We start from the raw sequence: 27497 nt of genomic DNA, 5'->3' as shown, positions 1-27497 counted from the left end.
GCAGCGAGTTCTGGCGGCTGGGAAGACATTTCCAATTTCTACCCCATTCAGCGGAGCCTCAGGAAAAGCCGAACCCTCCCCACTCCCAGAAGTACCATATGGACAGCCCAGAGCTATGCCAGGTGTTTCAGAGCTGGGAATCGCTCCTGCCCATGCTGGCTGGCGAGCTGGGGACATGCAAGATGAATTCTCGCTAAGGCAAAAGCAAAGCAGAGTCTTGTCTTGACAAAGTAGTTGCTGCTGCATTTCCTCCCTGGTTTGGTAGGATTATCTTTACAATTCATTTCTATACCAGTAAAGACTTTTAGATGTTGCCACAAGGAGTTTTTTCTCCAATGTGCTTTGTGCTAAAGCATTGAGGATTTTCCTATTGGGCCCTACAGCAACTTGTATCATGTGTGGTGACTAATATGCCCAAATTTGATTGCATTCTAGATTAAAGGAATTGCTTTTGCCTTCAAGGAGTACAGACAAGCTCCAAGCAAAAGCAGACTGAGACCTTATGTATCTTCAAATGTATGCCCAGGAGCAGGATGATAGAATCAGCAGGAGTCAAGCTGACAGCCAACACTGTGCTCACCATATGGGTCCAGGTTTGCTTTCCCTCTGCTTTGGCATGCAAGACTGAATTCAGGGAGCCTTGCCCCAAGTACACAACACTGCAGTACAGTCCCTCAATAGTCTCAAGGCATTTCAGCTTCCAGGAAAACAAAAGAAAGTGTTCACAGTTGGGCACTGCATATTCAAACAGCATGGATTTCACAGTGCTGTATCTGGGGTAAAAACCAAACAAAGCAGAACACACCCCCCCCACCCCACAACTTCTAAAAACCATTAGACAAAGCAAAAACACACTACTGAAAGTACAGTTTTGCCTGTCCCTTGCCCTTCCTAACAGGGAACTGACTATTCTGCTCTCAGGCAAGGAGGGAACTAGGTCATGTCTCTTGCTGCATCCCCTGAACCTTCAAGTTGCTGGTTGTGTTTTTTTACTATTGATCAGTGTCCCTGCCTGTCTGCAGCACTGTACCTGCCAGCACTCTGGGGACAGCTGCCTGTAATAAAACCTGCCTCAAAGTGAGATAAAGAGAACAGAAAAAGATACTGGCAGGGATCAAAGAGTTTGACCCTCAGAGAGTAAAAAGGGAGAGAACCAGCTGACTGCTTTCAGGCAAGGTCTGAGGGAGAAAGAAGACTTGCTTTTTGCCTGACCTCAAAGCAGAAAGGAAAAGCTCCATTTCTCCCACTACATGACAAAATTACATGAGCATTTCAGAGCCAGCAGCAGTTACAGACCTGGGGCTTCAATACTCTGCTTTTATTACAGGACAAGCAGAAATTTAGTTCACTGCATAGCTCAGCCCACATGGGTTTCTTGCCTACAAGTATTTTAACCCCATTTTCAGGGTTTAGGATCCAAACATTTATTGCACCTTAAATCTCAGGGAGAGAGACAAAATATTTCCCTAAATCCTATTTTGTCTTATATTTCCCTCATGTCTCCCCATCTGGCCCTTAGTGGTGTTTTGCAGATGCACAGAGAATGTTGTCAAGTGCCTTTGGGAAGAAGCAAAGGAAAAGCCACTGCCAGAGAGTGGGTGCTATGTATCAGTGTGATCACTCAGCCCAGGGCCACGTGCCTAAGTCAGTAAGCTGCCAAAACCCAAAGATCGACTCCAAACAAATTCAGGACCATTTGTTGGCTCAACCTCTAGCCCAGGGCACAGGGGCAGTGCCAGCTCAGGAGTTCAGGAAGGATTCTAAGAGTGAGAAACCTCTGTGCTTTAAAAAAGGATGTTCTGACTGCAAAGTCTGTCCTTGTTTCACCAGATTTAGGTACACCACCGATCCTGTTCCACCTAATAGCCCTTTCTAAAAGACACCAGGCTCTGTTCTCCTGAACACACAGGTTTGCCTTTCTCACACAGAGCCATGAAGCAGCTCACAGACAGTTTCATGCAGATCATCTTCCCCAAAGGAGAACTGACGGAATATTAACAGCCAGCACACGTGCCAGGGAGTCCATCCAACTCAGGAAACAGGAGCTTCTGCCTCTGCCTCTTCTCTGTGACAAGAAAGGAGGCTGAGCCTTCCTGCCTCCCTGCAGTTCACTGGGTAACACAGATCATCCCAGCTAATAGGAAATGCAGGATCAGGACAGTGGAAAGCTCTACCAAAAACGTGCAGAGAAGTACTTGGCACTCCAGAAACTTGAAAAATCTGTGTTATCCTTCAGCATTTAAACAGGGCAAGTTGCCTTTCTTTTTTTAAGCCAAAACTGAAAGCCAAAACATGAATGGTTCCCCAGTTCACACTTGTAACTAAAGCCATTAACCCCAAAATAACAACCCAAAGCAGATTAGAGATGTGGGCTACAAAATGCAAGAGCACCACCAAAGCGAGGGACACAATGGACATTTTGTTTCAGTTAATTTCACAGGCAAGTGAGAGACAATTAACAGTGAACATTAGGGACACTGCATTTTTGCAGAGTACTTTCAAAAGCCTGAGGAAGACACTGATGAGGAAAGAGTGGATGAAAACATTTAGTGAATGTATCTTGGGTATCAGCAGAAGGAAAATGTGCTGCTTACTGCCTCCTAAAAGTTTATCTCATTTCCTGGGGATCCTTCACAACAATTGTGCAGGTATGTGCTCCATCACTGAGTCATGGGGAGTAAGAGCAATCCTTCACAGAAACATGGAATTGAGGTTGGAAGAAGCCTTTTAAGATCAGGTCAATCATCAACCCAGCATCACTGCCACATTCATCACTAAACCATGTCCTCAAGTGCCATACCCACACATTTTTTGAACACTTCCAGGTATGGTGACTCCACCACTTCCCTGAGCAGTCTGCTCCAGTGCTTTACAACCCTTTCTGTGCAGAAATTGTCCCCAGTATCCAAACTAAACTTCCTCAGTGCAATTTGACACCATTTCCTCTTGTTCCGTCAAAACTTTTGCTGTTGACCCTCCTCCAGAAGGGTCTCTGTCCTTGTCAAAACATGAATTCTCACACCCCAACAGGGACTCAGGACCATTTGTTATTGTGTGGTTGCACAGATGCATTACTTCAGGCATCAGGTTGCTGATACCCATTTCCAATTCTTTCAAGCAATATTTTTTTTGAAAGAGAGAACAGGAGGACAATCAAACAAAACACATTTACAGAGGCTTTGGCAATCAGACGATACAGAAAGTGGTGGAAAATACAGGCCAAGCTCTGTGCCTGGGAAAAAACAAAGCCAAACAGCATCTCCTCAGGAACTGCTGCCCCTCAGTGAGGCACTCACCGCAATGAGGATCTGGAAGGAGCTGTGCATGACCTCGATGTAGCGGTACTCCAGGGCACAGCCGATAACAGAGATGTAGGAATGGTTATCCAGCCCCTTGATGCCAGACATTGAAGCCTCCTTCCTTACACAGCCAGGGCCATTTTCACTCCACCAGGACTGGTGCCGGGAGATGTTGAATGTCAGGAGTTCGCTGTCCTAAAGAGAAAAGTTGCAAAGAGTTCTCTGTTTACTCTGAGAGTGTCAGACATGCTGTCAGATGGAGTGCATATTAAAATAATGGAAAACTAGAAGTTTCCAAATCCCCACTCTCAAAACACGCTAGCACAGATCAAAGCACATTGGCTTGATATTCCTTCATAGAATCATGGAATGGTTTGGTTTCGAAGGGACCTTAAAGAACCTTCCACTGTCCCAGGTTGCTCCCAGCCCCATCCAACCTGGCCTTGGACACTTCCAGGGATCCAGGGGCAGCCACAGCTTCTCTGGGCACTCTGTGCCAGGGTCTCCCCACCCTCACAGGGAACAATTTCCTCCTATTATGAAACCTAAACATATTTCCCAGGCAGGCTGCGGTGGTGAGAACCATTCCTGAGGCAGCCCTGCAACAAACCTATTCCACCACCCTGTAGCACAGTTTGGACACAGGCTGCAGACCCAAGAACACTTTGCTAGTGGTTTCTTCACCCAGAAAAGAATCCTCAAGTTTTGGCTTTGGGAGGTGAACCTTACAACTCTAAAAGATAAAAAAGGCAGCACTAAGCGTCCTGCCAGGGTCTTCCCAGCCCAGGAATCAACACAAGCAACTGAAAAATATGAACTTCATAACCCCAAAGTGAGTTTCAAAACCCAACAGATCTTCCTCTGTTCCTAGCTTTTAACACATCTGACAAGATCCTGTACCATTTTTGCCTGATTTCCTTCCACACTCCTCACATCTGGTGCTTCTGCATCTCCTGTCAGCCCTACCCAGCCGAGCTGACCTCACAGTGCTGACTGCAGCTTCTTGTAAACACCTCCCCTGTAATTCTTCACCAACTTTACCTCGAGAGGCTTTTTGTTTTGCTCCCTTGTCTTTGCTAGTTAAATACTTTAAACCAGTTGAGGGGGTTACAGAGTGAAATGCCACACAAGGAGTGCAGGGCTTTGGTGTGCAGCCAGATGTCCACTTAAAAATGGCCACACTTTCCTCACACTTGAGAAAAGAGAAGTATTTGTGGGAATACTCAGTAGAGCTCTGGGATTTTGAGCTTGCAGAACATGGCAAAGCCCTCCTGCAGGTAAAAGACAAACTCAGGACTGGCTGAACAGCTGCATCACTTCATGGATGAGTGCCAAGTGCTGGCTGACCCTGAAGCCCTCTCAGGTCACTTTGATGCAGAAAAACAATCCCTTTTGACCACAAAACAAGGCAAGGGGTTGGAAGTTTTATTCTGAAGGATAGATTAAAAAATTTGAAGGCAGAGAACCTGTATCTCTGCAGAGAGATGAATGCTGGATATACACACATCGCCTACCCGTTACTAAAGGTTTTAGCACCTATCCATAAACTATTTCACACTGCTCATGCCAGAGTCCTGCACAGTCCCAGGAGGAAAGCAGTGGCTCCCAGAACAGCAGCAGTCAGAGCTTGGGATATTCACACTTCCCGACATGGAAAACCTCACATGGCAGCTCCTTTGTGTCAGCTCCCCGTAGAGTCAAAAGGAAAAACAGATTCAGAGCAGCTTATCCAAGCCCCTGCTCCAAACTACCCTCCGGAGACGGGGCCTGTCTCCACAGCCAACACAGGAGCCAAGCCAGGCAGTCCTGCAGATATAAAACATGGACACAGAAAAGCATATCCAGGGCCAAACTCGAGTCACAGGGGCAGGAATCTGAATGCCAGCCAGAGAACCAGTGACGAGTCACCAAGCGCCCCGCTCCGCACCCTGCGTGGGGACCCTCCATCCACCACAGACACCCAAAACCAGCCCACAGAGCCCTTGCTCAAATCTGCTGCAGGAAGCACGTGCTGAGAAATGTGGACAATTAAGTGAGAAGACAGCTGCCAAGCTCCTGACATAATCACCGCAGCAGATGGCATGTGCTTCACAGGAGATGGAGGAGGGCACGGAGATGCAGTGTGGCACCGGGGCAAAAGCAGCCGGAATAGCAAAGACGATAGGGAAAACTCCATTAACAGCTGGGAGTTCAGCCCTCTCCTGGGCTTCACCCTTCAGTGGCCCACAGATAGCTCACAAAGTCACCAAAACACAGCTTTTCTGCAAAGCTTGTTCTTCTTCCCCCAAGTTTGCATGTTCTGAGGCTCATGGATTTTCCCCAGCCAAAGCTTTTTTTCCTGGAGACAGCCAGCCCTCCAAGTGGCTGGGCTCTTCTCCCTCTCCCCAGCCACTCACTGCTTTGGTTGGGGAAAGAAACAATCATCTTTCTCAAAAAACAAAACAACCCTCACCAACAATCATCTTTCTCAAAAAACAAAACAAACCCTCACCATCAAACAAACAAATCAACAGAAAAAAACCCCAAACCAACCAAGAAAGCCCCCAGCTGAATTCCTGTTTCTTTGCCTGGGGCTCCCCCCAATTAGCACAGAACCAAAGCTGTTCCCCAGGGCACCACAGGATCCACTCTCAACCTCAGTCCCCAGGGCTTCCCTCTCCCAGCTCACAGATGGTGCCTTCCCAAACCTTCTGCCTCACTGATGCAGACAGACCCCTCAGTGTCTTCTCTGCTCCTTACAGAGGCATCAGTGTCAGTCTGGCAAAGTAAGAAACAGGCTGCTCTCCTTCTAGAATCTCCCTTTTGTCAGCCCTCAGAGATTTGGCTCTGGCTTAACTTTGCTGCAGAAGCTGAACTTGCTTGTAAATTCAGCCTGGAAAAGCAGAACAGGAGTGGCCGGAGGTGGGCAGGTGGAGGAACAGGAGGTCCTAACCAGCACTCACTGTTCTTTGCCTGCAATCACACTCCAGCTCTGAGGAAAAAAAAAAAAAAAAAAAAAAAAAAAAAAAAAAAAAAAATTAAAAAGTTATACATCAGTGAAGAGCAGATTGGAAAAACTGAGCACATTTGGATTCTAAAAGCGCCACAACGCCTCGAACTCATGAGCCATCCATCTCTCAGATGTGAAGTGAATACCGATTGCTCACTGGGATTACGGAATGTCCCTGTGTTCAGAGCCACCTTCCTGAACCAGCATCTGTTTGGAGCACGAGGGCAGCACGAACGAGAGCTGTTCCTTTGCCCGTGTCCTGGCTGGATGCCCTCGGGGGATACCTGTGTGACGGGGCACGGTAAAAAAAGCACTCAAGAAAATCCCTTAATTGACCTCCCGTTGCTCAGAATTGAGCTTGCTGGGAGACTACGAAAACAACTCCAGGATGTCTCCTGTGGTTTGCCAGCTGCGTTTGTGAGAAGACAGTCGGAGAGAAGTGAAACCACGAATTAGAACAGCACACAAAAATCAGGAGAAAAGAACCAGTTTTAGGAAGGTTTAGGGAACAGCTGTTTGCCAAAAGCTTTCTGCGATGCATTTGAAATCTAAACGCATTGAAATGCTCCCAGAAGTGGAATGTGGGTTGGGAGATGTTGATCAGCCCCAGCAGTGAGCCAGCCCTGCTGCAGGGAGAGGGATCTGTGTGTGCCTGCCCTCCCCTCGTCTCTTGCCAAGGCAATCGCTGCCTCTTTAACCTCCGCCCTGGAGAGAAACCGGAGCCAGGAGCGATCCAAGCTCCTTCTCTCGAGCACGTTGAAGGCCAGCCGAAAACTCACATCTCACTCTGAACTGTTGTAGCACCTGGCTGCCACCCGTTTGCCACCAGGGTGAGAGGGAAGACAACAGCACTGAAACTGCAGCACCTACATTTCACAGAGCCTGTTTTTCCCCACCGTGTCCCACGGGAAACTCACACCTACCTCCAACACCCACAGAGCCAGCTGCGTTCCTTTGCTAAAATAGCTTCCTGAAAGCTGTTCTGAAATTATTTTCTAAGGGGCACTATCAGAGATGGTTTTATTTCTTGTTGTTAACAGACTTCTGAACTGCCTCCCCCAAATTTCCTTAATTATCAGGCAAAACCACACTATGACAGCTCTGGAACAAACTGCACCTCGTTTGGGAGCCACCAGAGCTTGACAGAAGAATCACTTAAAATCTTTTTAGATGGAAACATGTCTTATTAAAATAGGAAATATAATGTTGATCTTTCAGACCTGTGTTCTGAGTAGCTGCATCACCTTGAGACACAGAAACACTCCCAGTGGCTCTCACTGCTTGGTGACAATGCCACAGCATTTAAAAGACAAATCCCAGGCTTCCAGGTTCTAAATTTAGACGGAGCTGAGGGACAGTTTTATGTACACATGCATTTATCCATCCTCCTCACAGCATTTTAACCAGGTACAAAGTCATCCCAAGATGCCATCCAGATTCTCTGAAATACAAATAACCCCCATCTGACTCACAAGGGCTGCTTCCATTGCAAGAGGAGATTTAGACCACCATGGCTCTGGATTCAGATCAAAGCAGTGCACAGACAAGAGAGAATATAAAGAAAGGATAAAAAAAAAAAAATTAGAAATCACCATTCAAGATGAATAATCCCAGAGGGAAAAGACAAAGGAATACATTGAAATACAGGACACCAATTCCTCAAACCTCTCTGAACATTTCTCAAGTACATGATGAAGAGTCAGTCAGCATGGCAGCTGGACAGACAGATGCTCATATGTCTTAACAGCAGGATTTTAATAATTAACTCAGACTGAGGGGTTGCAGGAGGGATGTGTTTCACGCTCGAGTAGACAGGGAGAAGCTTAACCTATTATTGCAAACACAGTCTGGAAACTTCAGAGCTAGCTCCCAGCAATTCACCTACCCAAGCAGCCACATGGACTCAGGGAAAAGAGGGAGATGGGAAAGGAGGAGGAACAGCAACCTGGAAATTCGGCTGTGAGCCCCACCACAGAGCAGTGGCACAGCACCTGGAGATGCTGCGTTCCCCCCACACGCTGCAAGTGTGCTCAGGACTACGAGCAGAGCAAGTCAGCAAGGCAACGCTGCCAAAAGCTGCTCAGAGACACATCACCACCTCCCTGCCAGTGCTGAGGAGCAGCCCTGCAAATCCAGGTTGCTCCAGCACTCGCCTGCTCACTGGCAAAGCACTTCCAGGAAAGCTGGCACAGGCTATGTGCTTGGGGAGGCCCTTCCAGCAGCAAGGGAAGTGCTGCCTTAGACACTTGTGCGGATCCACCTGTGTCTGGCCACCCAAGGAAGTTCTGCTGGGCCATATTTCACACTCTTACTCCTGCTAAGAAAAGATTCCAAGATAAAAAACCCTGGCAGGAGAGAAAGACAGAAATCAGGTCAGTTTAGCTCTTCCAAGAAGCGGGGAATAGATTCAGCAATCAGTAAAATGTATTTTCCTTTTCAATAAACAACTCGGTGTGACTAGTGATTGGTAGCTGGTTAGTAATTAATTACAACTCCCCTGAGCAGGGCTGACCAGAATAGCATCCTCAGGCATTCCATGGACAGGAGACATGGAATGGACATGCTGGAACAACCTGGAGGATAAAGGAGCACTTCAGGAAATGTGAAAGACAGGAGGAAAGAGAGGGTGAGAAGTGGTGGTGGACAACGCAGCAGAGGAAAGAGGCAGCAGAGATTACTCGGCAAGGGAAAGCAAACATCTAAATTGCACCTAAAGCCCTTATTCTACTGATGGCCTAAAGATTATAACTGAGAGATTGTCTCAACCCCTTTGCCAAATCACTCATGGGCTGACATGGGACCGTGGGAGCCCTGGCTTCTGTTCATCAAATCAGCCAGGCGCCCAAAGCAAGGGGGGCACAAGAACAAAGTCCCTACTCTTGTGAACAGCACTTCCCTGCTCCCATGCTGTATTCCTTCACCACTGTGAAAGCAGATCTAGGCAGCAGAGCACAAAGAATTATTTGCAACAAGTGCACATAACTGTTTCCTCATCTTTTCAATTCCCTGGGCTTTTCCTAAATTTGCTACATCGGAAACACTTGAATCCTTTCTCCCTTCTCACCCCACCTGAGTTATCACCTGCCTCAGTTGCACTGGGCTGTCATTACCAGGCACCAAGTTAACAAACTCCATTCTCTCGAGTTCCTTGCCCTTTCTGCATTCTGTCACTGTACATGAGCTGCTGACAGAGCTCATCCTGGCAGGCTGCCCTTGTCAGAACACAGCAGGGTGAGTGCAGGGCTGGCAGGAATTCTGCTCTCCCACTGCCCCAGGCTCACCAGCAATCACAGAGGAAACAGCACCTTGAAGACCACCTTCAGAGCTCTCAGCCCCTTAAGGGACTCACACAGGAGCACAACCCTGTCCAAGCACTCCCCAGTTTGTTCATGCTCAGTCTAATAGTTGATGAGTTAGTGTTTATCAGACCAGCTCCACCAGCCTCACTCCACCAAAGCTCTTCTTCCAATATTTGCAATTTCCCTGCCTACTGCCAGGCTCATGGTCAGCTTTGACTTCTTATCAGGACTAGAGGGCAGTCTCCTCCCGAGGGCCCTGGGGACACACAGAGGTACCTGCATCCCTGTGCCATCCACTCCCGGCTGACGCTGCCCTGCCCTTGCCCAACACTTGTACATCCAAGCCCAGATGTCCTTCCAGGGTCGGATCCCACGACTGAGATCAATAAAACACCAGCTGGCTTTAGATCAGGTTTCCAGAGATGCAGCAGGACAGCCCAGCCTGTGAAGCACCACAGTGTCCTACAGAAGCCTCAGCTCCTGCTTCAGGTGGATCTTTTGGTCTCCTGTGGAAGCGAAGATTTGTTTTGCCACTACAAAGCCCCAAATTACTTCAGTGAAAGTGGAGGAGGATGGAAAGCAGCATCATTAGTTTTCCTTACAAAACAGCTTTTTAAAGTGAAAATAACTCATTAAGAACAGAGGCAAGGCTGTCAACTACTTTACAGCCAAACAAGCACAAATTCTCTCTTGATTTTGCTGGTTGCCACTAAATGAACTAATTTCTCATTGCAGGCTGAGAGGGAAGTCCACTGAGTCAATTACAGCTTACACTGCAGCCCAGCTCTGCAAAAAATGTCCCCAGTCACAAGTGTCACCGTGTAGGCTAAATAAAGCCTCTCTGTGTGCTGGCTTGGCTGAAATGAGCTGCAGCACAGAGCAAGGTTACCAGGTGAAGCTCCTCTGTGGTACAAAAAAGGGGGTTTGTAGTGCTGTTTGAATTGCAGAACAGCAACCCGACGTGTTGCAGGGCAGGTTGGGATTAGCAAACACGAGTATCCAGCTGGCTGGAAGCAAACACTGGCTCTCAGAGAAGCTCCCAGAGCAGTTTATCAAGCCAAAATTTTCCCTGCGGAAGGGAGCATTTAAATAGTTACATAAAGTTCTTTTTTTTTTAGTTGGTCTCAGCCAACATGGAGATCATCTCAGGCTGAGATTTCAGACCATGAATAATCACTGGTTTGGGCAAGAACTCCCTCAAAGTTTCTGGAGATAACTGAGAGGGGAAACAAAGACAAATAGAGACATTAGGAAGCTACATTTTCTTATCTGCAAAGGATTTAGGCTGCCACTCCTGACCTGCTGTAGGCCTGATAAAACCACAGGGCAATTCCAATTATGACTGCAACTCCAGTGCCTGACCTGGGAATTTAGGCCAGATGTGGAGTGCTCTGGAATGAACCTGCATCCTACAATCACTCCGAGTCTGCTGTGCTCCAGCAACACTCATAATTCATTGCTTACAGCCCAGGCTTAATTTACGGCCTGCCTCCCATTTTTATTATTTCTGACTCACCTCTCATTAGGCAGACAGCAACACTCTGCTAATCTAGTCTTCAAAGAGCTTTGCATATTAACTCACAACACCCTGGCCAGCAGCCATGAGTAGCTACCACTGTATTTAAGAAGGAAGAATTAAGGCAGGGAAGCCACATCCCGAGGAGATGTGCCAGATCCCTCTGGGGAGGGATGTTCTGTGTTCAGCAGAGAGAGGAGCCTCTCCCCAAAGGTACAACAGGAAATATTTTGCTTGGTGTGGTAACAACCAGGTATTTATCCCTGCTGCTGAAGTGCAGCAAGTCTTCAGCAGGACTGGGAGGCACAAAAATATCAAGAGCTGGTCAAGTATAGCGTTCCAGCAAAGTCCTTGGTTCAGGTCAACCCAGCCAGACCCTGCTGCAGCCCTTCCCTGGGACAGGCTGGCAGAAAGGCCACACTCAGTGCTGCATGAGGGCCCTCCCCTCCATCACACACCTCTGTGCCAAGGTGGTCTCAGATCCCAAGAGGATCAGCTGCAATCTGGTTATCTCCTAGCCCTCCTCAGCCACCTCTGCATCGTGACTGGGAACTGGCCCTCACACCCCCTTCTCCTCTCAGGATGGCTCTGCTGCCAGGCCTGCTCTAACCTTTGGAAAGCAAATGCACTCTACCTACTGTGAGGGCAGGGTTTATTCCAGCTACCACCTGCACCAGCCAACAAAGAGCTCCAGAAATCAGTAGTGGCTCAGTTTTCCATACAAGCAGCAGCATCCCCCATCCTTGCTAAAACAGCCCTCTCCACAGGCAGGAGAGCAGGACCTACTCCCAGGCAGCCCACACCCCTCACCTCAACCATCCCAGCCCTCACCTCCCCACTCAGCTCCATCCCCTTGGCTGCAAAGCCTGGGCACTCACCCATCCAGCTCTCACTCACCTTGGAGAGCCCTCCCACTTCTAAGTAAAAGCAGATGATGAAGATGTTCCAGGTGACCCAGATTGCAGTCCAGATGGCATACTGGAAGGGAATGGAGTTGGGGAGAGACAAGCAATAAACATTAGGAAGTCACTGGAATTAGTGTACATATATATTTATTCATTTATATAGATATATATGTGCTCTAGCTGGGGGCAGTGGAATGCCCTGAGTCAGCACTGAGCTGCTTTTTCTCTTCCTCTGTTTGTTTTTCATATTCAGATGCTCTCTTGCCTGATAAGACACACAGGGGCAGGAGCCTGGAGGGATGGAAGAGCTTCTGTGCTGCATTTGTCCAGCCCCTCACCCTCCCTCTCTGCTGGGCAGCGTTTGGGCAGTGTTACCTTAGCACCAGTAAGAATTATCTGAAACCTTCCAAGTTTGGCACAAGCACAGCTCACCAGCAGTGTGTTCCTGAGCACAGCCAGGCACCTCCTGCTAAAGCAGCGTGCAGGGCTTGTGCCTGATCTCCCAGGGGCTTTACTCTGTCCCCCAGCACGCCCCACATGCCATGGGAGTGCAGGCTGGGACAGGTTCTGGGTGCTGGGAACAAAAGGTGCTACTCACCACCACGATGTAGCGAGGTCTGTACTGGATGGTGCCGAACAGCCCCAGGATAACGATGATGATGTGCAGGAAGTTGGCAAGGATGGGGGCCCACTGGTATCCCAGGAAGTCAAACACTTGCCTCTCTAGTGCAGCAAGCTGGAAGGGAGAAGGAAAAGGAGAGTTACAGCTTCTGCACCCACAGTGTTTGTTCTTAAGGTTTTGACACGCTCCCTGAGCACATCTCTGCGGCAGCTGAGGGTGGGACTCTGCCCCGAAGCAATTTGCTGCCTATGAACCAGGTCAGGAGGACACAAGGCTTGTTTACACATCCCCCTTCCCCTCTGGTCTCATCCCAGCTCCTCTGATGGCTGAGCTCCAGTGCTGTGTGGGGCATTCCTCTGTGGTGTGCACTCTGGGGAGGTGGCTCTGGCAGAGGACAGAGGGGAGCAGCAGGATGGTAACATCTTAAATGTTGAACGTGAAATACATTCACAAAAACATCAGTGTAACTTTCCAGAGCTCATTTGTCAGAGCCTTCAACATCACTCCATCACTCCTGACACCTCTTATTTTTCTGCTCTCCAGCACATATCCATCAAAGTAAGGGAGAGGAAGAAACTCTCTCCTCCACCTTCGCCCCTCAGAAAATGCTGCTACCAGTAAGGAAATTCTGCAAACACATCAGTTTCCCAGGACAGGCTGTGTTCCTCTCCAGCACTAATAACATGGTTCAAGGCTAGTACTGTGTTCTAGACATAAAACTCCATTACTGTGGAAGTGCTGGGGCTGATTTTCAAACCACATTTGCATAAAGATGTGCTTTTTACCTGTAGCCATCATGTGTGTATCAGACATCATCTGGTCCCCTGGCCCTGAGCCTCTGCAGCTGAAAGAGTACAATGGACATGCAATTGCCTGCTGGCCTTTGCATGCCCACAGCCTTTAAATGATATATCTATAGGAGAAATCATAAGTGTAGGGGGGAAAAACTGTTAGTGCAGGTTTTTTGCCTGTGTCCAGCCTTGCATGGAGAGATCTTCTCTTGTTTTTGTCTTCACTAACACAGTGCAAGCCCCTCCACGGACCTGTGTCTTCCCTGTCAGTATAAGATTTGAAAGTATGTTTAATTATCACAGTAGTCCACTGGGATTGCACTATGACATTTCATATTTATTTTTGCCTACATAAATCATTACAGTTTACTATCGACAGTCAATATTAATTTAACTCCTAATCAGGCATTAACCATGGGTAATCCTGGTCTGCTGTGAGTAATCAGCTATGTGACACCTTTTCCTGGCTGGGATCTAAGCACCAGGGCTCTGTGATGGCTTAAAGAATTAAGGATGTGAGTGGCTGCAGGTGCCACTCAAGCCCCATGATGAGGGAAGCCACATCTATTAAATGGCCATTATTCCTCCTTCTTCCTGGCTCAGTGGGGAAATTGTCTTCACACCTCTCTTGGGCTAGGAAGGTATTGCAGTTCCCAACGCTACTTTGAAAGTTCAATAAAAATCTGTATTTCAAAGAAATCTGTGGTTAAGGGCAATCAGTCAGGGAGGGGGTGAGCAGCTTTCCCTCTACGGTATCTTATTCCCAAGCAAAGAGGGACAGAGAAATGGGGAAGGAATGGAGGAAGGTATCAAATCTCTCTTCTGCCAAATAATCTTCCCTTAGAAGCAACACCCTCTGCCCTCCTCTGATCCCTCTGAACCACCTGGAAGATGCTGTGGCCACGCCCGGGGCTCTGGAGCTGCAGTGGGGCAAGTGCTGCTCCCCCCAGCACAGCAGCTCTGCCGCGCCCCCTCAGAAACAGCAGCCACAGGTTAAACGCTTAATCCTTCAGGAGGGGATTAACGCACGTACCTTAACGATATTGGGAAATTTGGGATCCTGACTGGCTGGCAACGGGCCACTTGACTGTGACCACTTCATCCAATCAGGCATTTAATTGGCTTTGTGTGTTCCAGGAGGAGCGTGTGCCGTGAGAGCCTCGCTCAGCCCGGGGACACAATGGGGGTGTCCGCTGAGGTAACGCCTGCACAGCTTCGCCTCTTGCCTTCAGGCTCTGAAAATCAGGATAAACACAGATCCCTCCTACCCATGCCTTCTGCGTTCTCCCACTCCAGAATCAGGGCAATCCATGTCTGGAGAAGTGTTTTCTTCTCCACTCTACTCCATGCGGATTTGCTGTTAGGGCTGTATGGAAAGGGGAAAGCTTGTCCTTCCACTGCTTGTGATGTTTCCTGGTTTGTTTGGACCAGGAAAGAGACTGGGCTGTGAAGTGACAGATAAACAACCACCCTGGAGATGGACCTGCCAATCTACACAACTTTAGATTTGGGCACAGCTCCTTGAGAAGTCTCTGAATTTTTTCCCATAATCCCAAAAATTATCTTCACACCGTACTTCCTTCTCCCTCACCTTCCTGGTCTCCAGGTTCTTTCCATCCTGATTTGCTTTCTTTTGCCACTTTCCTTGCATTATTAAACTGGTTTTGTGTACCTGGGAGCTGCAGGAGTGACTCAGCTGGTCCAGAGATGGGCTGTGCCCATTTGCTGTCTCGGGGAAGGAGAGGGGGTGTGGGATGTGCGAGCTCACACAAGCTGTTTCTTCATTTATAAAAATAAAATTACAATTTGCTGTAAAATGTGTTGGTGACAAGCAAATGCTACTGATGAAACTCCAACACTGTGTTAGTGACAGGCAAGGAGTGAGTTTGTGCTGCAATTGGAAATGCAGCCTGGAGTTATCCTGGGCTTCCCCCTGTTCCCTCAGGAACCTACCATAATTAGGGAAATATTTGCTGAAAACAAATTGATAAACAACCATTTCACTCATTACACTCCAGGTCTGTGTGCACGGCTTACCCACAAGATGCTGCTGAGATTTGCAGGTAAACAGGGCTGATGTTTGGGCTAAGTTGGCCTTGATTTGGGGTTGGGATGTGAAGAATGTCACAGTGCCCTTCAGTCCTGGTCCCTCCAGTCCTGCTCAGAGATGGCAGGGTCAGGGTTTGCCCTGATCTATCTGTCCCCTCGTACTAAACCCCTCTGGCTGCCTCTGGCTGAGCAGGGAAATGCCATCTTTCTCTTGTGCTGCCAAGTTTGTGCAGAGCAATATCCTCACTGTGGTGTTCCTTACAATGATTCACACTGTCCTATTGAGAAAGCCTATTATATTCCAGAGATACTGGTTGTAAAGAGGAATGTCACAGATTGTGGCACAGGTTTCAACCCACTCAAAACTGACAGGACCTTTCCATCAGGGAGGATAAATTTTTCTTCTTTATGACTATTCTTATTAAAACCAGGATTCCTTCTGCTCCTTTTGCTTCTCTTACCCATAGTATATTTTTGCCTTTCATTCTTTAAATTAAATGATTTATTGCAGCACTAAAATCAGAAGAGTTGTGGCAGAATTTTCTCTCCTGAAATAGACCACATTTCTGCTGATCTGAGCGAAACTGGAATAGCAAATAACCACGTGAAGCAATTGTTAGCCAGGCAGACAACACCACCAAAGCTCTCTCTTGGGCCATCATTCATTTACACAGCTGGGGAAGATATGAAAGGCAGAGGGATGTTCTGCAGCTGATGGAGCCCATCCCACAGCTCACACACAGAGAGCTCTGGTCATGCTCAGGGGCATCACACCATAAAACTTCTCCAGAGAGGGAAGCTGTACCTGAGCTGGAGGGGTGCCCATTGCAGAATAGGAAAATGGTCTTAGAAAACATCTCAAAACGTGGGACAGTTTCTCACTGGGGGGTTCAAGCCATTCCAGTTGTGTTTCCAATGGCTGTGGCAAGGCAGTGTCACTGGCAGGTGTTGCTGCCAGCAGGACACTCTGAGCTGGTTCAGCGTGGGCTGGGGGTGCTTGTTTAAATTCTAGCCCCTCAAATCTTTTCTATCCCCTCAACTTTGTCTTCTGTTGCTCCTCTCCTGCTGATAACGCTGGAGAGCCCAACCTGTTCCCTCGTGCCCCCACACTGCTGAGGAGGAAAGGATGCTGCTGAACAGTCAGGTGCCTGTAATTCCTTAACTCCCTGTCCTTTATAGCCTACTGTCAAAGCCATGCTATCAACTAGAGTTGCTCTTCTTAATTTATTAAGCTTTTAAAGCCTTTAATCTTATTTGGTTTGTATCTGTGTCTTTCACTGCATTTCTGAAATCAATTGGTACACAAAAGAAAAAATATCAGTCTCAAGACATGTTGGCATGACTGGTACAGACACAGGAAAGGTGCTCAGAAAACCCCACAACAGGTACAGTCACACATCCATTTGTATCTGTTCCTGTAAGCAAACCTGCTTTTAACCTTTCCAAGCTCAGCTTTAATAAGAGATTTATTTTTAAAATGAAACATTAGAAATAAATATCCAAGTGTACAATAAAGGGAACAAATGGGAAAGGCTGATCCCACTGCAGAAAAAAAAAAAAAAACAACAACAAAAAAGAGAAGAAAAAATGTTTTACCCAGAAACCCAGGCAATTTTCCACTTGACCTATAAGAAAACAACCTGAAAACTCCTTTGCTACTCCTTGTCTCTCACTGCTGTGAGGACACAGCCCCACAGACTGCTCCAGCTCCTGCTCCTGCTCCTCCTCCTACAGCTTCAGCTGGGACAAAATCTGCCACGTAACCCCCTGTCTGTCCTTTCTCTCCAGCCTGAACCCAGCAAGAGCCTCAGCTGCAGCCCTGGGTCCCCACTGCACAGCTGGGATGATGTTCTGGGCTCCTGGCTGATCCCAATGCCCTGATCCAGGGCTTGATTTCCTGCCAAGTGGCTTCGCTTTTTAAGAAGATGCTCTTTCTTTGTCTGCTGTGCAAACACCATCGGAGCTTTCACTGGAAAAGGTCACGGGCCTTTTCTTGAGGAAAAACTTGCACTGGTTTCCTGAGATATTTTGGCCATGCAATGTGGTGGCTCAAGCTCAGGGCAAAGTCTCAGTGCTGCTAGCCCTGTGAGACACCACACAAGGATGGAAATTTAGGTCCTGCTACCTGAAACAGCAGGAAGAAATTAAAAAGTCTCAGATTGTATAATTTGAAAAATATATCTATTTAGATATTGAACACAAATATCTCTTCTTTTTGGTTCTTCCACACGGTTTAAGTTTGGGAATACTAAACACCTGTCTGCTGTTGATGATGATGATGATGATGATTATTATTATTATTACTATTATTATAAATGTATTGGTATTATTGTGATATAATATGCAATTATACACATCTTTCTATGTAATTGCTTTGACTTTGTAAATACTGGGACAATGCTAGATCTAAAGAATCCTAAACTTAAGCTGCTGGGTGCTGAAACTATTGGCAGTGAGCAAAAAATTCCCTCCTGTGCCAGTGTGTATTCAAGGTGGAGAAGATTCTGTGAGTAGAAAAACAATTAAACAGTAAGTCTGCTTTTACCACAGTGGCTGCATTTCTAAATAAATATGAGTGCTTGCAGTAGTAATTAAGTTTATCTGAAAAAGCAGCTCACTGAGCCATTACTTCCCATCCCCAAATGGAAGGGCTCGTTCTACGAGGTGCCACATCGTTGTCTCTCCCAAAGTCAGCGTCTCTCGTGCTCACACCCGCTGCATTCATGAAATCTCATTTCTCTTCAGTAAGTGTTGTCAAGGAAACCTTCCTTGGGGCCTTGTGATCCACAGCTCCTTTCCCAGCATCCCTCTCCCAACCACAGAGGTCAAGAGAGTAATTGCACAGGAGGTCTCTGTTTGTCACTGGCTCTCTCAGGCATCTTTGGTCACTCTGGCCACGGGGTACAATGCGCTCCATTCTCTGCTCCCCTGGTCTGTTTTCTCCCCAGCAGCTGCTGAAACCCCTTCTATTCACACAGACATTAGAGAGGCCTCCAACAGCAGAGCTGATACCTTGAAGTCATTTATATTTCAGAAGAAAACTGGTCACTGTGCTGGCCTGGAGGACCTGCCAAAGGGCCCCACGGGGCAGCAGGAAAAGTCCCCACCACAGTCCCGCACCAGGTCACTCCCTGCAGCAGGGCCTGGCTGCTGCTGGGCATCACTCTCCAGCAAACCCTACTCTTAGGCTCCTTGTGCCACATCCAAGGATCAGGACTTCTCCCAGCCCAGAACCATCCTGGGCAGAGCCTGGGCAGGTGTAACACCCTCCCTGCGGTTTGTCACAACTGCTGAAGACTGGAGCATCCTGCTGTTAAACATCCCAGTGCTGAGCCCTCACCTCCTCATTCCCCCTGGCCTGGCACCTCTGAGCTCTGAGTTCACCCCTCCCAGCATAATTTTGTGTGTGGGCAGTGATGGTCTCAGAAGTGCCACTGCTGTGACCTTGAGCCCTGAGCTTTCTGCTGCCAAAGCCACCCAGAAACATCCAAGCTGCAAAGATATGTCATTATTCAGTACCACATGCCCAAATGCTGCTTAGCATTCCAGGGAAGGCACAATCAGGCTAAACATAAGGGATGAGACTGGCACTGAGCAGTGCAGAAGGCTGTTTGTGTCTGGAGCTGAGGCTCTGGCTTCAGAGGGACTGAGGTTTCCTAAGAACATCTCGTAGAGCAACCAGCCCTGCTCAGCTGAAGACACGGGCCATGCACAAGAATTCACAGAATCATGGAATCCTTTAGGTTGGAAAAGCCTTCTAAGATCATGGAGTCAAACTATTCCCTCAGCACTGACAAGCCCAACACTCAACTACGTCCCCAGGTGCCACATTTGAACGTCTTTCAAATCCCCCCCAGAATGGTGACTCCAACACTGCCCCGTGCAACCTGTGCCAGGGCTTAACAGCCCTTTTGGTGAAGAAATTGTTCCTCATATCCACTCTAAACCTCCCCTGGAACAATTTGAGGCACACATCCAGGCAAACCTCTTAAGCCTTTTTACTCCAAGTGTTGGATTGTGCCACGGAACTGGCAGAACACCAGGAGCTGGCAGTACTTTTTCTAGCAAGACACCACAGCCCATGGTCCCTTCCACATGGCATCCATAGGTGCCCTCTCCTGCCCCAAAACCTTGCCAGCAGGGTGGTCAGCAGGACAGTGAATTAACTGCTCCCACATAATGCTGCAGAGGTGAGAAGAGGTTGCCCAGCACTGAGGTTCTGAATGATGCTCGGAATCCAGCTCCTGGGAAAAAGACTGCTTCCTAGGAGGAATACTTCAGAAAAATATTGCTCTGGATTGCCTAAACTTCTCCCACATCAGCGTCAGTCACTTGCCTGGTGAGGATTGTGCTCTGTATAGCCCTCACAGCCTCTGGCCTGTTTGGTTTCCTGGACTCCATCTCCCCTTGGGGCTCAGACCCCAGGGATGCAGGCAGCATTGGATATGGGAGCTGCTCTGTTCCCTGTGCTCCTGCCTGTGTCTCCTGATGGCACCTCAGCTCTGCACACTGCTGTGATTGCTGATTGCTGAGAGCACCAATCAGGCTAAATTAATAAGCAAGTGCCTTTGTGATCCAGGCAGAAAAGCGCTCTGACAAACTTGTTTTATTTGCAACCTACATCAACACTCCAACCTACGTTCCCCAAACATAATTAAATTAATCTGTTGTGCCCACAGTGTTCTTCCCTAACCCCCTGAATGTTTTTCTCCTCGCTGAGTTTCATGGCTCAGCTTTGGGTCTCCAGCTTTGGGACAGAGAGAGGAGGCACTGGGGTGAAGGGGATATGACTGTTTTCACAACAGACATAAAACCCAGTGAGTTTCTTCAACAAGTGCCTGACATTTTTGTCACCCAGATGCCCAGGTTCAGGCTCCACACTCCCGGCTCTCCCTCACCTGTTGAAGAACTTGCTGAGCTGTCTTATCCCACCTCATGCTGCTGATCATGGGCAAACATCCCAGCTGCCCCCCAAACAGCATCCTGGCGTGGCTGACAGCTTCAGCTCTGGGGGGAAACTTCTCCCACCAGGAGCACAAATTTCCCCGTTGCATGAAATAATACATATATTAAAAATGTGCCATTAACTCAGCAGCCATTTCCCTCTGGAGATCTGCTACCAGTTATGAACCCATCTAAACACTCCAAAGGCTGTGAGGCAGAGCAGTGCTGGAGATGAGCAGGAATTTAATTTTCTAATAGGGAGATTTATCCCCCACCAGCAGGGCATTACATTGTGTGATCCCTCTGCCTCTGCTCAGCCATGAAGGCTATCTGAAGTTCAGGCTCGTTCCCATTAGAAGGATGCAGGGGGAAAAAGTGAAAATACTTGAAAATTAGCCAAGGGGTTGTTGTGTTTAGGGAATGTAACCTAGATCCTTTTGACCTGCTATCCTAGGCATCATCTGCTTAGCTACCAGAGCAAGCTCTGCTGCTGGGGGGAGAAGGGAAACCATTGACAGGGCTGGCACAGAAGGCACAAGGCTGCCCTGAAGCACTGCTTGGGCCAGCACTGCCCAGCCTGTCAGCAGCCCTCCTGATGCAGCCCTCTGGAGTCTCCTGGGTGTGGGAGCAGCAGAGTGTGAAGAGCTCAGAGATCCCATGAACTCTCAAGTGTACTAGAAAGACTTCAAATTATTCAGGGGCCTGACCACAACTCTCACTGTATATAAAGCCCCTGAGACACCAGCTGGACTCACCCAGCTCAGAAAAAAATTCTCTCTTTGCTATTTTATGGGCTCTTACTACAAAGTGCAATTTTATTTTGCTGCTGTTCACCCCAAAGCTAAATTGCAGCTGTAAATACACCACTGGAGTTTCCCCAAGGGAGCAGTAACTCTTGCTTCAAGCTCAAAAAGCCAAGCTCAGTTTTCCCTCTGCCCTGTCCACACACAGCCTAAGAAAGACTCACTGTGACCAAGTGACACTGAGACCACCCCCTGCTTTTGGCTTTATGAACAAAAATGTTCACTTGGTGTCCCCTGCCAGTCTAATTCATGGCTGGCACCTGCAGCACTTTCTCTTCAGGAAGGGTCAGCTGCGGCCTGAGTGACAAAAATGCCTCCCTGAAGGCAAAACACCTGCAGAAAGCCACCTGAAGCCCTTTTTCTCATCCAGCAGAAGATGAGGATGAGAGTTTTTTGGTGGCCATGTAGCAAAACCCCAGTCTTTGCACAGGTCTGTGTCTGAGCAGCCCTCGCTCCACAGGATGCTCCCAGCACACAGAGCAAATGGTCCCTGTGCTGCTGGACTTTTGTGGGAACCCTCCAGGGCCTTGTGAGCTAAAGGTCCCTGTTTTTCCCCCTTCCTGCACCCCACAGCTCCCACCCCACTCCGGCCGCCTCCCACAGCTCCTTCCAGCACACGGCACTGGGAGCTCCAGCAGCTGATCCTCTTAATTAGGTCACAAATAGATTACGTGTAAAACACTTGCACCAGCCAGATCCTCTGAAGGAAAAACATGCAAGCCCTGCAACTGGGGTAAAAGCTCGGGAGAGGAAAGGTGCCAAAGCTGAAATAACTCTTCAAAACTTTGTCTGCAGGAGCCCTGCTTCAGTTTCTGCTCGACAGCAGGGCCCCTGCTCCCTGACACTGGAGCTAAGTGGTAGCGTTGCTTTAATTTCCTCTTGCTTCTGCTGCAATGCCAGATTGCTTGGATATTCGTAAACAGAAGGAATTTAATGAAAATTATAATTAGAGCCCCGCGGTGCTCTTGCAGGTCGCCTTTACACTGGGCTGCCTATTTACATTACAAATCAGGCTGGTGTCACTGCAGAGTCTACAGCAAGAGAGGAGAATTCATTAAAAGGGAAGCACAGAGAGGGTGAGAAATGGGGTGAGAGAAAATGATATTGTTATTATTAATAATCTAGGAAATTGGGATCTGCCATGGTCTTGCTGCAGCTTTGCTCCTCAAAGGAGAGCTCATCCCAATCAGCCTGAAGCAGGAGGGGACACAGCACAGTCACCCAGAGACTTCCATGGCAATTACTGTACAAATGGACCCTTTTTTCGTAGAGCAAGGTTTTCTCACCCCACCAGGACACAAGAAGTGCTCTTAGCACCTAGCTGCCAAGCTGGGGGTGTTGGAAGGAGACAACATGAGGGCAAAGGGATGCAGCTCCCATTATTTTGCAGCTTTCCCTTTCCACCTGCCAGCAGCTCCATGCGATGCTTTTTCCGCCCTGTAATGCCACAGGCAGCAGCTCCTGCTCCTGCTCCTTCCACCAAAGCCCTCCAGCACAGCTGGTGACTCTCTGTCTTCCCATCTATGCAGTGAAATTAGGAGCAACAACTTCATTTTACACAGAGGATTGCTGGAGACTTGGCTCCTATTTGTAAAAAGCTTCTGTCATATTCCACATCAATAATCCTGCCTCAGCACAGCATCTTCACTGCCATTGTGGTTTTTTGGACACCCATCTGCTCGTGGAGGCAAAAAGAGGTGGCATTTTAGGTTGAGAACCTCCCACGATGACGGCAGCACCAGCCCAAACCCCTCACCTTTCCTTTCACTGTCACATTCTCAACACAGAGAGGTGAACTCTCCCTGTTCCCATGCCTGCATTCCCCAAATGAGAAGCTGGAGGTATTTTAGGAGTTGGGCTGCAAACAAGCCAAGTGGTTTGTTTGCATTTCATCCACACTATCATCATCTAAAGCGACCCACACTGTGACAGCTGAGTTTTAATCATCACTAGTAACACTGATGTTTGCGCTTTGCCCAAAAAAACCCCAACCAAAACACAAAAATGTGTTTATATCAGTTAAAAATAAAGGACAAAAGAAAAATTTCCCTTGAAAAACTATAACTGAAAAAACATGTAGCCTTTTTTATCAGCTGAAAAATAGATATCAGTGAAGAAATACTGACCAGCTCTCCCCTAATGAATGTACCAGGCCTGTCATCAGAGCATGAAACGAAAAAGAACTGGGAAGAAAATAGTACTTTGGACAAGAAAAACATTTAGCAATTCAGCTTCTGGTTCCAGTAAAACACTTCTGTCAGGAAGAGTTTTAAATTGGAACAAACAGGAAAACAACGATTTTGTTTAAAACAGGGACTGTCAGAGGCTTTTGGGGTATTGCAGGAATTTTCCAATAACCACAATCCCCACAAAGAACATCCCTCTAAGAAGTGGATGGAAAATGAATCAATCACTATTGGTTTTCATCATCTGATTGCTTCTCTGGAAGAAAATCAGTCCTACTTAAGTAATTGATTAGTTACCTTAGCAATTACAGGTAAAAAACTGGCTTCCCTTGCCTCCCTCAAGGCATGTAAACTAGGGATATTCCAGTTTTCCAGCCGTTTTAGGAGGCAAAGCCAATTTTATGTGAATGAAAGATGATTTCTGAGCTGTCACCCACATCTCGGGAATCACCAGCACCCTCAGCATGGTCCCTCAGAGGTGAGGAAGGCTGAGTACCTCCTGGGCTTCTTCCTCAGGTGTACCTCCCCACGAGCAGTGCAGGCTGCAGAGCAGAACTACTATTTTCCTCAAATAAAAGCAAGAAAACAGAGACACACAAAGTGCTCAAACAGATTCATCAAGTAAATATCTAAAGAGGGAGCTGGCAAAAAGTTTAGGCACGATTTGAGGCTGAAGATGTGCCTCCCTCTTTCATGGGTGGTGGAGTAGTTTGGGAACTGCAATCTGCTCTGGGCAGTCATGGAAGGGTGAGAGCACAGCCCTGCTGCCAAACACAGTCTGAGTGCTGGCAATCAGGGCTCCAGGGTGGATTTTCTGGGATTCACAGCATGAGAGTGGCTGTGGGGGAAGTCACTGTGGTTTTCTCATGCCCACTGTCCCCTGCACCACTGTGCTTTCTTGAGAGGAGCTCAGTGATACTAAAGATTCTCATCAGGGATTTATCAGCAATACAGAATCATGCTGAAAACCCACTAAGGTTTAATGAGTTCTCCCAGTGGCACTGACGGCATTGACCACCTCACTTTTGGTGCTGCATGCCCTTTGTTGTTGCTCCTCAGCCCAAGTGGGTGATGAAATGAGAGCTGTGACGTTCACTTTGATGGAGGCGAGCTCCTGGCTTTCCAATAGGGTAAATAAGGATTCAGTGCCTTTTAAAAAGCATTATTTTTAGAGGAAAGCCCTTTTGAGTGAAGGCTAGAATGGGGTTATTTTCCACATGACCAAGCACCAAAAGGAAAGCAGCAGCCCAGTCCATGCTCTTATCACCCTCCCTGAGTCACCCACTGGATAGATTTGTCACAAGGTGAAATAAGAGCAAGTCCTCAATTTATTATCATTTTCTACTTGTCCTCCTTAATGCAGCTCCTGCCAGGACGAGTTTGCTGTGGGAAAGTGGAATGAAACCAGGCCTTTCAGCTTGCTGCTAAATAGGACTGGGGGGAGGAGGCTTCCAGGGAGGAGCGAAAATCTTCCTCATTAGAAGGGGAAAATGTGCAACGCAGAGTTTTCATCGGATGCTGCCCAGCCTCCCAATTAGGGTGCCTGGGACAAACAGTGGTGTTATTATATGTAGCTGTTTACCCAGTGTCACTCAGCCATTGTTTATTTTATGAGCATAATTTATCTCCTCCATTGTGCTACCCAATTTGTTTGCATTTTCAGTCCACTCGAGTGTCTCTCTTTCATTGCATACATCTTTTGGCCTCCCACCAACCAACTCTCCAAGTTCCAGGAGTGTCACACAATGGCCAGGCCCCTCCTGCCCTTCATTTTTCGCATGACATTTTTGTCCCCTTATTTCTGCGCTGCCCCTGCCCCTCCCCTGCTGCAGACTCACAGCTCCTCAATGGCTCATGGTTTATTCAACAGCAAAGCTGAATTTCTCTTTTCCTTCTCTTTTTCCACTTTCCCCTCCTTTTAAGAATAGAGGCTGGTCAATAGATGCCACTCTGGCAGCTCTGGAGAACAAAGTTCACTTGCAGCGAATCTTTGTGGTCGTGTCTCCACAGGGCAAGAGTTTGGTGACCCTGCAGGGGCTGAGTCCCAACGAGCAGCTCACACATGGGGCCCCCACGGAGTCCTGTGTCTCCTTCAGCCATGGAAAGGGACAAAGACTTGTCCTCTATCAGCTTGTGACACCAAAGCTTCATCCACACCTCGCCTTGGAGGTGTGAGATGATTCCTCATCCCTGGAACAACGGTATCTTTGGTTTGCTCCTACTTCAAACTTTCTGGCCATTTCTTCCCCCCAAGTCCTCTGATCTTCTTGCTTGTGGGTCTGAGTGCAAGGATTAGCTCACACAGAAAAGTGCTAGTTCACATTATGGAAATTCAAATCCTTGCTGCTACAATAAGTAATTCCAAGGAAGTTTAATCTGGCAGGACTCGGAGGTGACTCCAGACAGTGACAACAACATCTGTGCATCGCCTCTTCCTCCAGCCTGGTGACACTGCAGCAGGAAGATGCAGCATTTTCCTCCTGATTGCAGCAGGACCCTATTTCTGATGGGTTCTGATGAGCTCTCAGCCCTGGGCTACAGCTGAACCTGGGGTTTACTGCTCCATTCCCATTGAGTGCGCCAGGTTGGGATTCTGGGGTTTCTGATAGAAAATCTGGACAGTGTCTCACCATCAAACCCTGGAGCTCCATCTGAAATGCCCTGTGTTTGCAGGTTAGTGGCCAAACCTGGGAGTGAGGAACTTTACATGGCCAAGAGAGGCTTCATGAGGAAAAAGCTTGGGAGCCATGAAACCTGGGATATGTCTCATGCAAGGAAAGCATCCTACAGGATACTGCCCCATCACCTCCTGTCAGCATGAGCTGCTCCAGAAATTCATGTACTTGAAATAACTCACTCAAGTATCCATTCAGTCTCAGTTCATGGACTGCAGAGCCTTTATTGCACACCCATATATTTAGCACTGGGATAGTTCTCAGCAGTTCTAACAGCCCTGTCATCTAAGGAATAAAACAAAGAGTCATTATTCATCACAAGGGAGACACAGTCTTTATTGTCTGAAGCCATGGCAGAGTTTTTCTATCACCCTATCTATTCCTCACTGCCACACAACTCAGCTTTAAGCTGTCTCAGTAGCAGCCCTGGAGGCCCAAATACTTCATAGCTTCTCCCAGTTAAGTGCCCAGCTAATGCTGTGTTGGACTGACTGCAGGACTGACCCCGAGCTCACAGGAGCAGGAAGGGAAAACTTTCCAGAAAAGCCTAAGGTGGACATTAATCTCTGCTAGGTCAGGAGTAAAGTCAGGCAGGGTTATTCAAAGACATGGGGAAGCACAGCTACAAGGAGAGATGGATGAACGTGAGTTTTGGGCACTGATTATGTATCATATCCAGAAGATCTGGGGTTTGGCCCTGGCCTGATGGCAGAGCTGTGTAGCCTGTAGGACACATCAAGCTGTGCACATCACCTGTCCCAGCCTCCCTGCAGCCCTCCCAAACAGCCTCAGGGTTTCCTTGGTGGATCTATGTCCAGCATGCAGCTGGAGGAACCAGCCTGGTTATCTGGATATCTGGGGATTAATACCTTGGGATCGAAGCATGAACCACCCCCCATCCTTCTTAGCATCTGCCTGAGTTGCTCTGTGCCTCTGGGAAAAGCAGGTCAGATTTGGGGCCACAAGACCCCCTCAGTGGTGCAGATGAGCAATTAAATGCAATCAAAGCAGCACCATTCAGAGAACCAGCTACTTCATGGTCTCCTCAGGCTTCAGGAGCATTTGAGGCTGTGTCTGTGTCAGCACAAGGTAGGACAAGGAGTAAAACAGATCCCTCTGAGAAGGTGCTGCGCAAGGGCTCTCACCAGCTGTTTGCACTAAGGCAAACTCATCCTTGCCTTGGCTGTCTCAGCTCAAAATAATGAGATGGGAAACTTGAAGACCCAGAATCCTAAAAAGTGTCAGACATCTGAAAAAAAAATTGCACTTTCCCAGCTTTTTAATTTGTTTTGAGGTTGGCAATCACATCTCCAAGTGCCCGAGCTCACTTTTCTCCACATGCTCAGACAGCAAAGGGCACAAAACAGCCTGTGAACTCCCATCACACTTCTCTCAGCACCTGCTCTGCTCCCTGCTGAA

At 47.9% G+C, this 27497-nt stretch overlaps 1 protein-coding gene across 1 annotated transcript in view; it reads right to left on the bottom strand.

Annotated features, from left to right (window-relative positions):
• Positions 1–26036, bottom strand: part of NKAIN4 (Na+/K+ transporting ATPase interacting 4) — a 39997-nt gene extending 13961 nt beyond the window's left edge. The window contains exons 1-5 of the mRNA XM_017735776.1: positions 25856–26036; positions 22537–22546; positions 12607–12745; positions 12001–12081; positions 3297–3494 (exon numbers count right to left, since the gene is read on the bottom strand). Coding sequence (XP_017591265.1) covers positions 3297–3494; positions 12001–12081; positions 12607–12745; positions 22537–22546; positions 25856–26036 — 609 coding nt within the window. The remainder of the gene's footprint in view (positions 1–3296; positions 3495–12000; positions 12082–12606; positions 12746–22536; positions 22547–25855) is intronic.
• Positions 26037–27497: the final 1461 nt, after the last annotated feature.

Source organism: Corvus brachyrhynchos, unplaced genomic scaffold (genome assembly GCF_000691975.1).
Source record: "Corvus brachyrhynchos isolate BGI_N302 unplaced genomic scaffold, ASM69197v1 scaffold10, whole genome shotgun sequence".
In the NCBI taxonomy this organism is placed as follows: domain Eukaryota; kingdom Metazoa; phylum Chordata; class Aves; order Passeriformes; family Corvidae; genus Corvus; species Corvus brachyrhynchos.
The sequence above is the reverse complement of the archived record's forward strand: the minus strand, read 5'-3'. Positions and strand labels throughout refer to the sequence as shown.